General features: G+C 41.9%; 2 protein-coding genes across 5 annotated transcripts in view; both read left to right on the top strand.

Moving 5' to 3' along the window:
* The window catches only part of MYO3A (myosin IIIA), a 102,850-nt gene extending 101,118 nt beyond the window's left edge, over positions 1 to 1,732 (top strand). For 2 of the 3 annotated variants that reach the window (XM_087918527.1, XM_087918526.1), the window contains exon 30: positions 205 to 1,732. In XM_087918527.1, coding sequence (XP_087774653.1) covers positions 205 to 316 — 112 coding nt within the window. In that variant the 3' untranslated portion in view covers positions 317 to 1,732. The remainder of the gene's footprint in view (positions 1 to 204) is intronic. The other variant, XM_087918528.1, reaches the window with a different exon arrangement.
* Positions 1,733 to 4,930: 3,198 nt separating this feature from the next.
* Positions 4,931 to 17,898, top strand: part of GAD2 (glutamate decarboxylase 2) — a 50,630-nt gene continuing 37,662 nt past the window's right edge. For both annotated transcript variants that reach the window (XM_087917748.1, XM_026710018.2), the window contains exons 1-4: positions 4,931 to 5,468; positions 6,317 to 6,376; positions 6,634 to 6,786; positions 8,137 to 8,370. In XM_087917748.1, the coding sequence (XP_087773874.1) occupies positions 5,393 to 5,468; positions 6,317 to 6,376; positions 6,634 to 6,786; positions 8,137 to 8,370 (523 nt within the window). In that variant the 5' untranslated portion in view covers positions 4,931 to 5,392. The remainder of the gene's footprint in view (positions 5,469 to 6,316; positions 6,377 to 6,633; positions 6,787 to 8,136; positions 8,371 to 17,898) is intronic.

Genomic DNA, 17,898 nt, shown 5'->3' with positions numbered 1-17,898 from the left:
ATTGAATAAAACACCATCTTTATTTGACATTCCCTCACATATAGCACATTTCCACTTGCTGCAAAAGGCAGTATTTTGTCAGAGTGAAACAGCTGGAAATTTTCTTTCCCCTGAGGTTAGACTTAAGCAGTCAATTAACAGTGTGTACCGAAGTAAATATTTTGATTTACCATTTCTAAAATGTTTCTGTAATGAAATCCATAGGCCAAAGGTCACAGGGATCCCAAAAGAGAATGAAGATGAAGATTATCCTTTTGACTACCAAAAATTACTCCGGAAGACTTCTCAACGCAGGCGCCTCCTCCAGCAATATTAGCTGCTGCTGCTGTTGTTTTCTCTTCGTCAGCATAATCTCTGCTTGCTTTCTTCTTGTTGTTTTTTGTTGTTGTTGTTTTGGGGGGGACGTATGGAATTCCCATATCCTTTTCTTTTGAATAAATCTCCCACATACATATATTAGCTGTGTATTTGAGGATATGAATATGCTGCCTTAGCTGTTTTCCAAAGGGAGATGCGAGGCTTTGTTATAACATTTATTTAAATATGCAAACAGATGTGAAAAATATTGCTCTCCTATACTATATTCAAACTCTTAAGACTTCTTTTTGGAGGTAGGAGGAAGTACATTATTTTTCATTTTGTTTTCCTACATGTTTTACATAGCTTTATCTACATAGTGAGATTGTTTATAATCTGCCTGGATCTTTGAACCTTCCCTTAACATATTATGGTTCAATTAAAGTCAATTTAATTAAGGTAAATGGATAAAGAAATAAGCCTTGAATGTTAAAAAGACCAGGGATTATAGTAGAGACCATGCAGGTAATTTAAGAAGCAACTTTATTGTGAACCAACTTTCAAATGAGCTTTAGACATATGGATATAATATACACATATAAAACTTGATCTCTGTATGTAGCAATATATCTGTGACAACTAAACATCATCATTCATCATTTTGGTAGGCAATGTATTCAAGCAAAGAATGCTATACATCAGAGTAGCAGTTAAGTCCTTTTGTGGATAGAGAAACAATAATTTCAGAGGGGAGAACTATAGGGGGGATTTGTATCCTCTTCCTATAAATCTGGTGATTAGGGGCTCCTTTCTTTTTTTAAAAAAAAATTAGTTTTCCTCTACTGTGATAGCAAATTACAGTACAGACCATTTATTTTGCCCTCATTGTATTAGAGCAAAAGAAATTCATGTGCTTCCTTGGAAATGGTGTTCTGTGTTTTTTTGTTTTGCTTTTTGCATGAGTAGTTCAAAATTGACTTGTAGGGTCTCTGCACAGTAGGAAGAATTATTTTCTCTCATATTTTGACCAGATTATCCTGTAGCCGCAAGCTCAAATTGTTATGGTGTAACAAAGGCATTTTACGTAATGCCGTTTTCATAAATGGAATATACACATGCTATTAAAAAGAGAAATTGTGGAATTACAATGATGTCATCAAGTTCTTTGTAATAACTGAAATTACAATCTATATAAGAAATAGATTTGTTTTTCAGTAGTGCAGTGACTCTTAAAAGGGAAGAGACAGGCACAATGAACTGGGAAATCCATAGGAAATGCACTGGAAATTTGTATGTGTGCCTGTGTGCGTGCATATGCACATGTGACTGTGTGTCTATATGTATGGATGTGTGTGTGTATCCCCGTCCTAATCTGTATTTTGGAAAGATGTATTCATGGGCCTATATTATTACAATATTACAGGGCATAAAACTAGGTGAGATGAAGACTACATCTATTACCTATAGAATTTTTGAAATGAATGAACAAAAAGGTTACACCTCAGTCCAAACTATTTTGGGATTTAATTCTAGTGAAGGGTACACTTCAGGGCCAATGAGAACAAAACATTCAATATCATGATGCACTACTTTGAAGTTCATTGTGATTTTGCTGTTACGTGCTCATCCACAGGAAGAAATCTAAGCCAGTTCTGCCCTGGTGAAGAGAGACTAGCTTTTCCCCTCTAGCCAATTTAAAAGGCAAGCGACTTCTGCTTCAATGAACTGAGACACGAACTAGCCCTGAGATAAATAAGACTGCTGTGTCTGTGTTACAGATGCCCATCAAAGGCCTCCATGTTCCTTGTACAAACAAAGGAAGAGAGGCTGGCTCCATAGCTTCAAATCTGCTTTCCCCAAGAGGAACAAGCATTGCAGAGAGAAAAAAAGAAGGGCATCCTAATATCAGATAGACTTACTCCATTTTTCTTCATTGTGAAATATACTCATATCTGTGCCCTGAGCATCCACTCTGGACATTGAAGCTCACGTATCTTTCTCATAGTGTTTCTGTAGTAACTGCAATTTTACATAGTGATTTGAAGATCACCACATCCTTAACGTGGGACATAATTTTAAAAATTCCTTACTAGAATAGTGATAATTAGAAGTGACAAGACTTTTGAATTGGATTCCATTTCTGAGCATGTGGTTTTGCTTGCAATAATATGTAAAAAGATTTGCCTTCTTTTTTTTTGACTCTCTCCGTTGAGCCTCTGCCTTGGAATGTCCTGAGAATTTCTCATCCAAATACTAACCAGATCTCATCTAACTTAGTTTATTTTCAAGCCAAAGTCAGCTAAGACTGCCATAAGTGATGGGCGTTAAAATGCAAAAGTAAGAGTAAAATGAGAGATTATTCTGATTGGATGCTTTGAAATCAGCGCTTGGCTTTTATTTTTCATTTACTATAAAAGAAAGATGATCACATTTCAAATGGGGAATTTTATCCCAGCTACAGAAGAAACAATCCCTGTACAAAAGTATGTTAGTTGGGGAGGGAGGGGGGGTTGTGTCAGTTGGTGGGGGAGGGAGGGGCTCCTATTAACACTGAAAACTGTGGGACTCAGTTTTCATTCTGATCACAGCTGGAAAGAAAAACCCTCCTTTTGCAGGACTGCGATTGCTCAAACCCAGTTGGAACAGGAGCAGAAAATGTACTGACCTCAAATGGCATTAAACTAACTCCAATTAATCCCGATTTGGGGGGGGGGGCATGGTGGGGCTGGTGGGTAGTCTAGAATGCCTCCCTTCCAGTCTTTCCAGAGTTGGTGGTAAATGCCTGCAGCATAGCTTGACAGAGGAACTAATGAATTTGTCTCTGCCGTTCATTAACTCACAAATGTGTTTTTCAACCAGACAGCTGAGGTCCTTGTTCATGCTACCGGTCCATGGACACCAAGCTAGGGACTTGAAAGAATAAGAAGATGGCAGACAGTAGCTACCAAGATCAGTTTTCCTACAGGGAATGATTCCCCAATTCTTCAGTACGGTGGAGGCAAGAAGTATCACCAAATTACACTCTCTCTGTATGAGAAGCGTTTATGTTGATTTTCTCTGTTCAAGTACACATTTTTGTCTTGAGCCCTACATTTTGAATCCGACAGACAATGTATTCACTGCCTCTCCAAGAATACTGTGAAATCAGTTCACCAACAGGGCATCTTTGATGTACATCAACAAATTAATTGAAAGCTATTATCTGCCTGCAGATACCCCAGAGATAAAACACACTCCAGGCAAGATTTATCACTCCTCCAATATGTTTCCACATTTTTCAGTGCTAGAGGATAATGGGAGATGAAATTCAACAGTTCTGGAAGATACCAGGATTGGGGGAGCTGCCCTAGACTTCTAGCTCAATATCTTGAGCATCTTTTGATCTAATTTATCTTAAAAAGAAAAACAGACAGCAGTGTCAACCAATTCCATCCACAGCAAAGAAAGAAAGATGATGGAAAACTAGTGTTTTCATGTAGTGAAGATTTGGCCTCTTCCCATCCCATCCCCTCCCCCAGACATATACCGAGCTGAAGAGTTCAGGAGCAGGCACAATCAATAGGATGGCAAAATAAGAATGGTGTGTGTGTCAGAAGAGAAGAGAGATAAAGCAGCGATGTAGCATTTGTTTTTCAAGCTGATTGCCATCACTGGGGATGTATGTTTCTCGCACGGCTGCTTCACTAGAAACAAAGGAAGCAGAAATTGTCTGAACTGTGGTTAAGAACTTGAGTTGGTCCTATGACACATGAAAATTATGATCCAGGTTGTACAACGATTCCTCACTGGTGGTTATCAGATGTTGTCAAAAGAAAATTCCCCCAAATAATAGAAGGTAATATTTGCACAACCCTTGCTTACACTTCATGACAAAGCTGTTTTTAATGCAGTTTCCAAGGTTCGTTTTAAAATAGGAAACAGCTGGCCAGAAGCTTTCTTCTGACATAGAGGAACAAGCAAACCAGGCAATGGAGAGAGATTTGTCCTATTCTAGTGTTAGCTATAGCATCACTAGGTAGGAGAAGGAAAAGTGCTTGTTTAAATCTCTGGTGAGTGATATGGCCAACAAGTGTCCATCAACTTCTAACTTTTTCCCTAGGCCAAATTGACTCTGTGTGTTTCTGTCCAGTGAATAGTTGGGCCAACTGTTCAGATGAAGAGCACAAAATGTCTTACAGAATCAGGACAGGGTTTTCAGTGCCCAAAGAAGAAGCAGGTGCTGCAGTAGCTGTAGTGCTCCTCAAAGGAGGGAGAGGCGGATGAGGGAGCCCTCGTGGTCCCTACTAAATCTCTTTTTCATTATGGATTGCCGTTGTCGGTGGCTTTGAGCCTGAGCGACGTTGCCACTCCGAAGACAAGTCACGCACTGCTGGCTCTGGGTGTCGTGCGTGATATGTCCCTCTGTTCTCCGCCCTGCGTGGGTGCGAGGAATTCTTGACCTCGCCCTGAGGCGCCCTCTCTTAGGTACAGCCCTTGAAGGCTGGATCCAGATGTGATCGGAAGCATCCTCCTCCCCTTTCAAGGCAGCCCTCGGAGCAGACTATCAATCCTGCCTTCTCCTCTCGCCCCCCAACCGCCTGAAGGGCCTCTTCGGTTTTGGTGCTCCTCTGCTTTTTTTTTTTTTTTTTGCTGCAGCCTGAGGCGGCCCCAGTCTGACTTGCTCGTGCTCACAGCAGCAGGTGGCGATTCGCTATCTGTCGCTGGAAGGCAAAGCTCCCGCCGCCGTCGTGCCTCCTCTCAGCCACTCGTTCTGAAGGCGAGTCAGCGGCGGGTCAGTAGAGCGGAAAGCGCTCAGCGCGGGTGTCTCTGCCCGACTGGCGCGCCCAGGTCTTCTGCGAGAGAAGAAATCACGCTCAGAGTGTCTCTGCCGTCCACATCGCGCTCAATCGGGCCCGCATCCTCATTGCAACCCTCCCCAGAACGCCTTCGCCCCGGTTCCTCCCGCGCCCTCCCTCCCTCCCCTCCCCCAGTCTCTCCCGCACCACCACCAACCCCCGGCCGCCTCGTCCCGCCTTTCGCGGCGGCGTCTCTGTCTCCCGCACACACAGCCCAGGCGCTCCGGCGGCACTTCAGCGGCTTCTCAGCGACTCTTCAGATGGCAACTCCGGGAGCTGGCTTTTGGTCCTTCGGGACTGAGGAGGGATCTGGCGATCCAGATAACCCGGGTACAGGTAAGAATCTCCGGCCCGCCTCTCTCGGGCACATAGTCAGATCGCCTGAAGAGCGGATGGCAACCCGAAGCCACCTGCCCGCGCGAAGTTGCTCTTCGCGGAAGTCTTCCACGACTTTTGGCATCTCCCCGTCCAACCTCGAGACCCCTTCTCGCCCCGAAAGGAGATTCCCTCAACTGACTGGCAAGAGAGCTTCAGACCGTGACAACCCGGTCGGTCCCACTCCAGTCTGAAGAGTCATTTACCTGCTGGCTAGGGAGACCTTGCCCCGGCGAAGGAGGGCAGCCCGGACGTCGAAATGAGGGCGAACTCCGGGCTTTCAGGCGGGGACGAGGAGACACGGCAAAGCTCACTAACGACGCAAAGTGAAGTGGAAAGAAGGGCGGGCTGGGTGGGTGCAGGTGGTGAGGCTGGCAACCCTGGATGCGCCGCGATACTGCTTTTCTTGAGCCGCTGGCTACAAATAAGGTCACTTAGAGAGATATGGGCAAGGGTACTGGTTGGGGATGATGGAAGCTGTGGCCGGTTGCAAAAGGCCCCCTTAGAAAGTTATAGATGTTAAGGGAAAATCACGGAAAGAGCGGAAGAGGCTCGCTTTCTTGAGCTTAAAGTCTTTTTTTCAGAAAGGAAAGGCGGAAAGCAACCCGCGCAGCTCTATCCTAAAGCACGCTGCTTATGACGCAAAAGCCTCTGGGAGGGTTGCAGCCGATGGACCCTCACTCCGCTACTCATAAGGCTGACAGAAAGAAATAAAGAATGAAACCCCGCGGTCTATTGTGTGGTAAGATTATCCGCTGAAATCCACACACCCATCTAATGCCAATATCTTGTTCTCCTTCTGCCCTTAGCCAAAGCCTGGTGCCAGGCTGCCCAGAAGTTTACCGGAGGCATTTCAACCAAACTCTGCGGTAAGCATCTATCCCTAAGAGGCTCCCCAAACCACCGAAAGAACCGTTTTCTAAAAATAATGATGATGATGATGATGTGATAATAATTTCGAAGTAATCGCCCCAAAGTCCCAAGGATGCTTTCCCGAGAAATTTGGAAATTGGAGATCCTTCGAGGCGTGGAGTGGGGGGGGGTTAGACATTGCAATTGGGGGAGGGGGCGTTTCGCTCCAGCCCCTGCGGTGCCATTGACGCTTCGCCCTTTGTGTCTTTGTTAGCGCTGCTCTACGGAGATGGCGACAAGACCACGGAAACGGGGGCGACGAAGGCAGACCCTGGTTCGGCCGCCAGAAAGGGAGCTTGTACCTGTAGCGGAAAACCTTGCGCTTGCCAGAAAGGGGAGCTCAGCTATGCTTTCCTGCACGCCTCAGGTAATTGGCCTCCAGCCCGCCCAGGACTTGACCGTCTTAAAGGGAGTGTGGGTAGTAGTCAGACGTTTTGGAAGCCCCCTACTCTCGCCTTTGGGGGTTTCTAGTCCTCTTTAAGGGGGAGTAGAACAAGTCGGGTAGTTCCACACCGAAGGGCGTTCTGCCACTCGCTTCTCCTCGAGGTGAGGAGGCGTGAGTCACCCAAAAGGAGTTCAGGTACCAGCTCCGAGAGAACGCTCCTATATTCTCATTCAGCTGCCAGAAAAAGGAAGAAAATAAATTCTGTTTTTCGATTTTGCAGAGATGCCAGCCTTCCCCTTCCCCTTCACGTCTCCATTTTTATATACATTCTTATATACATACAAATCGCAATGATTCCAAAGTTGGAAAACTAGTTGAAACCTGCCTACGCAAGGACTAGATTCGCTCATATTAACTCCGGAAATACTGCCAAAAATGCTCCTGTTGATTCCAAGCCATTTAAATACAACTATTCCTACAGTGATTCTTTTTTTTTTTTTGGTTTTTGTTTTATGGGCTATTCCTAAATTGTTTAATTTCAAATCCCACCACATCTCTCCAGGGCCAAGGAATACTCAGAATAGGCCAACGTTTGTGTGTGAGAGGGGGGGAGAGGGAGGGAGGGAGGGAGGGAGAGGGAGTGCGTGGGGTGGGATGGCGGGGCAGGAAGAAATGTAGAAATTTTGAATCAGTCTTTTAAATTTGGAAGTGCTTGCTAAGGGAATATTTATGAGACATGAATCATTCTGGCTCAATAAATCTATTTGAAAACAATCTACCATATATTGCCAGATGGCAATATATATATATATAAAACCAATAAATGGCCTTCTTTGACATCACACAGAAACTGGTTCGAATAGTGTCAATGGCTCCGCAGTAATATTGTTCGTTTTCTAAGAACTGTTGTCAAATTGATGGTTGATTCAGCACCACTTGGAAGAGAACAGCGACCAGACCGATTTTAAGCCATTTATAAATCTAAATTGAGGAAGAGGGGGAGTAATAGCATGGGCAGTATGTGTCTCATTTTTCAAACGGAACTGTTTGATTTTTTTTAAATAACATGTCAAATATTTAAAATATTAATTCTTAAATATTGATTTCTGTGTTGACAATGACCTGAAAGTGTATTTCATAATCGTGAGTCTCTCCCATTTCAGTTATTTGAACTGTATGTTTATATAAACAGAAAGCCTTTAGATATATTAAGGACCTGCAAATTATGACAGGATAAAGGAATGGCTTTAAAATAAATACAGTCTGCCTGGGCTGCTTTTATTCTAAGCATAAATCTAAAAGAGTCGCATCCTGTTTGTTCCTTCTCTGCAGATCTTCTACCTGCTTCTGAGGGGGAAGCGATCACCTTGGCTTTCCTACAAGACGTGGTGGACATTTTGCTCCAGTACATGGTGAAGAATTTCGACCGATCCACTAAAGTGATTGATTTCCACTACCCAAACGAGCTGCTTCAGGAATATAACTGGGAATTGGCGGATCAGCCCCAAACCTTGGAGGAAATTCTGTTGACCTGCAGGACGACGCTGAAATACGCCATCAAAACAGGTATGCCGGGCTCGGCCGACCGCGACCAACATAGGGCCGATTTTCGCTATTGATCATCTTGGGCGCTGCAGCCTTTTCGTGCTGGGCCTTTAAGGGAAAGAGCTGCAATTTCTGGGCAGGGCGAGGGAAGAGGGGGAGCGGAATTAATTCGATTCCGCCGCGGCTAGTGGATAGGACTCAGGACAGTGACGGTCAGTGGGAGGCCGGACACTTGAAGGACAACAATTGCTTGCCGCGTTTGTGAGAGGAGGGGGCAGGTTTGATTCCGAGGATAGAACCTTCCTCTCCCTTCCCCGCATCCTCACCTTCAAAAAGTGCATCGTTTGGAAAGCAAACCTCACCCTCACCCACTCTTTCCTTTATATCTCCTCCGGCACAGCTAACCGGAGCTCCGTGTTCCTGTTTCTTTCGCTTTTTAAAAGAAATTTAAATATTTTCTAGCTGGATAAATCCGACCCAAACGGAATTGGCACGAGTACGGCAGAGAGTGCGCGCTTCTCCACGGCTGGATTGAAACAGTATAGGGCCACGCCATTCTAATGATTTATGGTGTCTTATAGTGTCATCTGACCATTGCTGTGCCAATATATCAATAAGACAGACATTATAGCGCCACAGCGATGGCTGGTTGACCCTCGAAGATGCTATAAATCACGCGTGAGGCGGTTGCTTTTGGGATGGAGGGTGGGTGGGAACAAAGGGACGGTCGCAGCCGAGCAGGAGAATAAAGAAAACGGGGAGCAGAGCAACAGGGCAAGAAACGAGGTATGAATTGAATGGGAGAGTTCCTCGATTGCTCCCAGTAGTACAATATTCTATTTTTGTTATGCCGTGATTTCCATAGCAAACGATAGCTAATACTGGATAGCACTCTGTGGGCGAACTTATTCCCCCAACGAGTTCCCTCAATCCCAGACAGTACCATCAAACCACACTAACTCCTGTGCCTGTATGGTTGAGTGGCAAGGGTATTCCAGCGCATCTCGGAGGCATCCAACTGGTGCAGGAAGCCTCATCCAGATACTAATTTTTGTAGAGGTTACTATTCTTCTCGCTTCCTTCTCCCCCTTCTGCTTTCTCGGGATACTTGGCTTTATTCCTGCCAGAGATGAAGGCGGCCGGACGCCTTTCTTGGGAGTAAGCCAAGGCGGGGCGGGGCGGGGCGACTCTTGCACCACCTTCGCGGCTGATGGCCCGCTTCTCGAGATGCCAATGGAAGGAAGTCTCTCCGAAGCCAAGCCTCTGAGCAGAGCAGTCTCTCTTTATTTGCTACCGTGCATGGTTCTTCTGCCTCAGTTCACAAATTTGGAGAAGATCGAGAAAAAAGGGCCGCCAAATTTAGGCGTTTGGTTGGATCTTGATGTGGCGCCCTCTTTCTTTGTTGCCGAAGCTTCCCTGTCCTGAATTCCGTTGCTAGCCAGGTTTCTTTCTCTTCTTTCCTCCCGATGTCTGTATGTTAGACACCAGTTATTTTTAAGGATATCCCTGTCAGATCAGAATGTGGGAACCATGGTTGGTTGTGTAACTCGGTCGACGGACTGATTTAGGATTCATCCATCCATCCCTGATTACAAATGAATCCCTTTCATTTCCAAATGCTCCTGTTTGGGGACACGACCTCTTCCTAGTTCTTCCTTACAGGCAGTTCTCGAAAACATGGCGTTGCTTTCCCTTTAAAAAGAGTCGGGGATTGGGGACAGCTTTCTACAGCCGCATCTTTCTGCGCTCTCTTGGAAATCACCCCTGCAGCTTTCCCCAAGATTTAAACCCAAACAAAAATCAAGCTTAGTTTAATGACAGATTAAGAAATGCACTAAAAGATCTACTGTCATTTGGGAGAAACCTGCATTGGAATTCACGTGGTCACATTCCAAGGCTGCCATTGCAAGAAAACCTAGCAGTCGTGGTAGGATTTGTTGGACGATGGTAAGAAAAATCTGAAAGGAGAGGATTCTGTTCGTCTCCAGCTTCCCACATGGAAGATTCAGTCGAAGATAGTTCTTTTCAGTTTGTAGACCAGGATTTATCCATGTACCAGGCAGGTATTTTTAAACGAATGAGAGAGAGATTGTAGTTTGAATAGGTTTTTCACTTTCTGCCTCCTGATGTCCTCCAGATGTGCTGAATTCCAGAATTACCATGCCCAGCTCCAGTCTTCCCCTGGAAGAAGGCTGAGATAAACAATAGATTTATTGTGGGCTATATTTCCTGCAGCTGGACATTCTGCAACTCACATCAAGAATTTCCATGATTTTGAGTCCATCAACATCCATGTGTTCCTCCAATCTGCTGGAATGGTCTTTCTTTTCCAAAAAAATACTTTCCAAAAGCTGGCTGAAGAAGGAACTGGGAAGCCCATTCAAAGCAGCTAATCCCAATCAAAGGCAGGATAGTTGCCTGAATAAGAATTGGAACCCATGAACAAGATCACAGGAGGGTCCAAGAAAATGTCCCCAGTTGTCCCCAGAAGGTTACTACGGGCAGGAAAGCCACCTGAAGTTAGATCTTCTTCTCTGCAGCACAGGTTTTGCAAGAACATGACCAGAAGAAAAGAGCTGAAGTGGTATTGAGAAGGATGTCTACCCAAGTCTCCAAGTATCACTCATTCCAATAGATATTTCACTGAGAGATGTGTGCATGTCCATGCATGCAAAGACCCACAAATGCACATAAGTTGACACCCATCTGTCTGCATTAAAATATCCATAAATCAGATCTTTTTCCAGAGTTGTAGTTGCTGTTCATTCCTCATGTGAATAACACAGCTAATGCATTTCACACAAATGCACATATCCAACTTTCAGCAGGGGAGGAGGAGCCTGTTATGCACTATTCCTTACTAGGAAAAGAAAATGTACAGTATTATTTCCTTTACACACTCCATCCCACATAAGAAAATGCAACTAGATGATTAGGAGACAATTCTTAAATGACCAATTAGTTACTGATCCAGTCCCACAGTTTGCTGTAACATATGATCTTGCTGTTGGTGGGTATCACAGTTTCCTCCCTGAATATTCCCCAGCGATGGACTTCAGTTCCAGACAACATGACAATTGCTGAGAACTCCAGGTGAGTGCAGTGCCCCAAAATCAGCTAAATTTCCTTCAACCTTTCAGAACTACTAAATTTCAGAATAATCTGCTGCGTGTCCTGAGAACTGAAATTCAGGGCAAGTGAAGGGCAGCAGGCTGGCAAATGAGGTGGACTAAGAAAGGCGGAATGAAAGGCATATTGTTATTTAAATGTGCTCCAATACTTCAGGTTTTTAAAAAGAGATTGGACTATTTGTTTGAAATGGCATAGGGTTTCCTGTTTGAACAGGGGGTTGGACTAGAAGACCTCCAAGGTCCCTTCCAACTCTGTTATTTTGTTAAATCTTTTGAAACCCAAGGATTTTCCCATTTACTTGGCTAGAATACAAACTTAGCAGAAAATCATGTCGGATTCTAGTAGAGACACATAAAAATACACAGGTATAAAATTTGCTAATCCAATAGCCAAGCTTTATTCTGCCACAGTAATGAAACAGGGCTAACATATGAGTTAGTCAACCAAGGGAGATTAGACATATGCAACTGCATTGCAACAGTATATATTTACCTGTAGTTAAATTAACCATGTTTATGCAATTAATCCAGTGTTTTAGATATTTCTCACACACTAATCCATAAATAAACTATGGGGTTTCTGCGGTATCTGATTCTAAAATATGGTTCAGAATAATCAATGATTCTTGGATCTCTTACAGTTTGTTTTCCTGGAAAAAAAGCGTTGCGTGAAGCCACCTTCATCCCAGCCATCGTGTGGCTTCCATGGTTTGACGCAGCAAGTCATACGACTTAGGCCCTTGTCGTTCACAGCCAGAGTTTCGTGCGAAGCCACTCAATTGAGCATTTTCGTTTTATTTTGATTGGTTTTATTTGCTCGTCCTGTCGCGGAAACCGCTTCGCGTCACCAGCAAAAACCGCTTTGAACACCAATAGCTTTGTGTCGCCTCCGATCACGGAAGGGGGGAGGGCTGGGGGCTACCAGAACTGGGCTGCAAAAACCTGCACTGTTTTTTAAATAACCGGCTATGGGGCCGGTTTTGGTCGCTGCATCTCCCGCAACAGGGAAGCTCACACTCAGCCAGCCAGCCTGCCTGCCTGCCTGCCTGCCTGTCCGCCCGCTCGCTCTCCTTTCCCTGTTCGTTCTTCCGTTGCCTCCAGCCTTATTGCGCGGCGCTTCCAAAAAATAATAATAATAATGGTGCAGCGAGAGAAGGAAATAGTAACGCGGCGAGTTTGGATTTTGCTGAAGAAAGGAAACATGGAGGGAACGAAAGAGAAAAAGTCGAGGAACTAGGGAAAGATTTTTGGGGAAAAGAAATAATGTTCGGATTTTCTGCTCGCGATGTTTCTTACCAATTAGAGACCAAAGACCAAATGTGTTTCATCTAAGTTCAGTTAATTGCGCCAATGCTTACACAACCAATTGTCCTTCATCAAGAGAGCCGTGGTTAAAAACCACGATTTAGCATGTTTGCTGTGGGATCATAGCGTTCCGTGTGTTGGAGTGTCAACTAATGATGGTCACGTGGCCATGAACGTGGGAATGCTTGGCTTCCAAAGCCAACGGAAAAGAGACGGTGGTGCATAAAAATACAATATTTTGCACAGAACTGTTAGCAACACATGACTAGCTTTCAGCCATTCTATGGAGATGGTAGCTGTTAAAAGAATTTGCTGCCTCAAACGTTACTATTTCAGAACAATAGTGTGGTGATTGTAAATGTATCTCAACTTGAGATACTTTTATAGGAAGAGAACAGAACTGTGGATGCCTTCACCTGCTTGTTTACTGGGGAAGAAATTACATGTTTTTTGAGCAGAAGGAAAAATGAAAGAGAAAAATCCCAGGGAAAAGGGCTACAGTGCAGAGGTGTGCTACTTCAGATTCTAGTCTTGTCCAAGGTATTAAACTACACCCTAATCCTTTGGAGAGCAACCCTAACCCTAACCCCTGAACTAGTTGTGTCTAAATCCAAATAATTTAGCTGTACCTAAGATATAATACTTAGTCCATCTTGGCTGATTCTGAAAAGCAAAACAGGATCAGTCCTGGTTAGAATTTGGATAGCGAACGAGCAGGAAAGCTCAGGTCTGTAGACTGGACTAAGAAGTCATTAAAATCTCCCCCCAAAAGACAATGATAATTCATATTCCACCTAAAAAAAATTTGTAGGAGACATTAAGATTCCATTAAATGCTAGCACCTTCCCACCTCCCGTGCATGGCAATTGGCTTTTCTTAAAAGCTAGATTGGAGCTTTTAATGGTCTTCGTGAAATAATAGAGACGCTATGCATTTTTTGCTGCTGCTCCTTGGAATCCAGTAGTTAACATTTCCTTCAGAGAAAAATAGTGCCTCTATTCAGACATTGTTAATTGGACCCTGGTTTCTTGGTTCAAAGGATACAATGACTGCAAACAAGCCACAATTCTGGATTTTGACAGCCTGTCTGGCTAAAATGTGGTGTATTTGTAGACTAAAGTGCTATGGGATCAAAGCCAGCATTTAGGAGATTGAATTGCTATGTTGCACGCAATGAATAAATCCACAGCTGTTGCTGAACCAATAGGGTGGGAATAAATACAGAAAACACAGATACAAAAGAGGAGAAAGAAGTATTTCTCTTGGACCATTTAGGCAGCAATTCATTGTATACAGTTACCCGGCGAGGAAATCTATTGGACCTATAGGCCTATATTTTTGAAAAGAAATGCCCTTTAGACATAAATATTTATGTCTAAAGGGTATTTCAGGACCTTGCATAAATAACAGGATCCATGGAAAGACCAAGAATCCTGAATAGAGAAGAAGAAAACAGAGAACTGTAATGGTGACTCTTATCTACAAGGAATGACCTAGCCAGTTTGGTGTAGAGATTAAGGCATCAGGCTGGAAACCAGAAGTCCCACTTTAAGCACAAAGGCATCTGGGTGACCTTGGGCCAATCATTCACTCTTAGCCATAGAAAGCAGACAATGGCAACCACTTCTGAAATCTTGCCCCCCAAACCTGCAGAGACTTGTTTGGGCAGTTGTCAGAAATCAACATATATATATTCATAGGCACAAACAAAAGCCAGAATTTCAAGGAATAATAAAACCAATGTATACCTGCCAGGCTTCTTTAAATTTTCTTTTTTTACTGTCTCCTAGAAGCATAGAATAGGGATCTCATCGAAGAATTTCCAAGATTCATCAGACTTGCTCTTCAGTGTGGATCTAAATGCTCCTAGCAAAATAGTTACAATCAGTTCACACTTGGAAAATCTAGGAGAAATCTAGGAGAAATCTACATTGAGAAGCTACTTCATCCAATCTGTGGATGAAGGCTGGAAAAGGAACAGTGGCTACTGCAGGTGAATATCTATGAAAATGTCAAGAATATTAGATGATATATAGGTAGATAAGTAGGTAGGGAGAGAGGTAGGAGGTAAGTAGGAGGTAGGTAGGTAGGTAGGTAGATAGATTGATTGATAGATAAAAATACATTTAATTTATGAGACCATTGTATTTATTATTTGGGTTATGAGCTGCTGATATTACACCTCATAAAGAATTGGATAATTTTTTTAATTTATTTTAATTTTATTCAAACAAGTTAAAATACAAAACACCAAAAAAAATTAAAAACACACACAGAAAGAAAAAACAAAACAAACAAGACATTAAAAAGGGAAAAAAGCACATAAAAATGTCTAACACATATATACATATTGTCCCATCTAATTGAATGTTAATTACTATATTACAACAATATTATTCTCCCATCTTTTGCAAGGCAGATCCAACGAATTTTAAACTATTAACCTACTATTTCTATTTGCAAATTTTTAATCTGTCATCTGTATATTATATTAATAACAAAACAGTTAACAGGAACAACAACAATAATAAAAGATAATATTAACATTCCAAAACCCTCTGTTAACAAACTGCTATAGTAATGAACTCATAGACAATTTACCATGGCTTCTTAACTATCCCAAATGATTCCAAGAATTAACTTTTATATTTTGATTGAGACTTCTTTGTGTTTTACTGAGCATTTAAATTGAGCTAGTTGGAGGAGTACATTTTAGCTTAAGTTTGGCATAAACATAACCATAAAAAAGGCTGGAGTGCTGGAACACCCCAGTTATTATTCCTATCTTCAGGAGAAAAAGAAAGATGCAAAGAATTACAGGCCTTTTTAGAGCTAGTTGCCTATCTTTAGAACAAATGATAAATTGCTTCATCTGTAATTATCTTGAAAATAATGCAGTGATGATTAGATGTCAGCAAGGATTTGTCAAGAAGCTATGTCAAACCAATCACATTTCATTTTTTCAACCAGTATTTTTCCCAGTAGATTGTAAGAATGCTGTGGACATAATATCTCTTGACTTCCACAAGACATTTGACAAAGTACCCTTAGACTGTTTTGTTAACAAGCTAATTGAATATGGAATGGATTGTCTACACCCTACCTGCCTTGTTACCAATCTGAATCCTCACCTGATTTTGAGCCAATATGTGCTTGGACTACTCTAATTTGGGTAATAGGATGATTTAGACTTATACCATCTTGACCAGGGCTGTCAAACTCACCGGATGCATCACGTGCTGGCCACGCTCATGCCTGGTTTAGCGAAGTCTCGATACGTAAGTCACATGATGCCACTATGATGACGTGAGTTTGACACCCCTGATCTTGACAATTATTTTTTATATGACATGTTTTTTTTTCATTATGAAACCATCCAGAGATATCCTGGAGTGAAATAGCCTAGGAATTCAATGAGCAAATAAACAAATATTGATTAAGTACAGCTGATTTTGATAATGAGATAAATAAAATGCTTACCAACTTTGTGAATGGCTCAAAATGGAGTGGAACAGTTAATAATTTTAAAAGACAGAATCAAGTTCAATAATGACCCTGATGGAGTAGAGAACTAGGCTGAAAATAACAGGATGAAATTTAATAGACAAATGTACCAGTCTTCATCCACCAAAAAGAAGTCATCATAAAATGGATAACTCATACATGTAATTCTTCTACTTTTTGGAATTCCATTACATTGATTTTTAAAAAATTAAATATTATCTTATTTGTATATTAAACACTTTTATATTTCTTCCTCTTGCAAATAATTCAATTATTTGTAACTATTTATAAATTCAGACTATAAACTTGTTCTTTGGGTTGGGCTGCAAATCTATTACAAATGACAAATGATGGGAAAGGAGCAATGGAAATTTGAAGCACTTAATTCAAACACATCAAAGACATTTGTAGTTTACTACGTCCTGTAATTGTCCACGATCTAATCACCAGTTACATTTAATCTAATAAGAATCTAATTCCTTATCTAGAAGTTTATGAATTAGAGATGCAGTTCTCAGAAAAAATAGTCAAATTATGGAAAATATCCATCAAAACTTCACAGTACCACGATGGGGTAAATTGCTCTACAGCATGCAGCCATCTTAACATAATATATTTACTCTTTTTAATATAACATTATATAACATTGTGATCTGGAACATACAAAGAATCACAATTGTGAGGTGGCAGGTATATTACATTGCTGTGATAAATAAATACATTTAATGTGTATAACCAGAAGTCTATAATTAGTTGCAAGTTGTAGGTATCACATATTTCTATAGCAAAAATCTGGATTTGACATGGTGATATCTTCTATTCTTGGTTAGTTTTCTTGACCTTGATTTTCTAGAATGCTCATTAGTACTGAGGTCAGTCTTCAGCCTTTTACTAAATTCATTTATTTAAATTTCCTGCCAGTGGCTGGGGAGATGTGGAGATAGGAGAGGATTCACTAGGAACAATATTAAGGTAGCATGGCATAGTTGGGCTATATACTCTCATAGTGCAAAGGACTCACTAAGAATGAGCCACACAATCGGTCTAAGTGACAGAATAGTTCTAATAGTAGAGATGAACTGTGGGTCCTTGGTATTCTATGAGCTTTGTGGTTTTCTTGCAGTCATTTCATTTCATTAACAAACTAGGTAACATCATCAGTGCTAGAAGGAAGTGAGTTTGCTCTAAGTGTGGCAGTGGAGAATTGACATGAGATTTTGAGGGGGAAAAAGCTCTGCTTTCATATTATCAAGTCTTAATAATTCATTTGTGCTTAATTTTTTATTTGACAAAATACTGTTCCCTGTAAAATACTGAAATGAATCTAGAGGCTACATGGAACCTCATTCATAAATCTCTCTGATAAAATATTATTTATTTTCCTCTTCTTCCTCAATGTAGAGGAAGATCTCTTTAAGCAAAACATCACGATTAAGTTAATCCACCTATATGGAGTTGCTGGAAATGTTTCAAGATCAGTGCACTCTAAACACCATTTTTGGTGGAAAGAAGGGTGTATAATATAAATATTAAACATCAAATAAAAATATGTTAGGAATGTAATTTGTTAAGACTGCAGGTGCACATGTCATGTGTTTTGCCATAGGGC

This window comes from Pseudonaja textilis, chromosome Z (assembly GCF_049901715.1).
Source record: "Pseudonaja textilis isolate UNSWEBS1 chromosome Z, rPseTex1.2, whole genome shotgun sequence".
Taxonomy (NCBI): Eukaryota; Metazoa; Chordata; class Lepidosauria; order Squamata; family Elapidae; genus Pseudonaja; species Pseudonaja textilis.
This window is presented reverse-complemented; position numbering and strand designations above follow the sequence as displayed.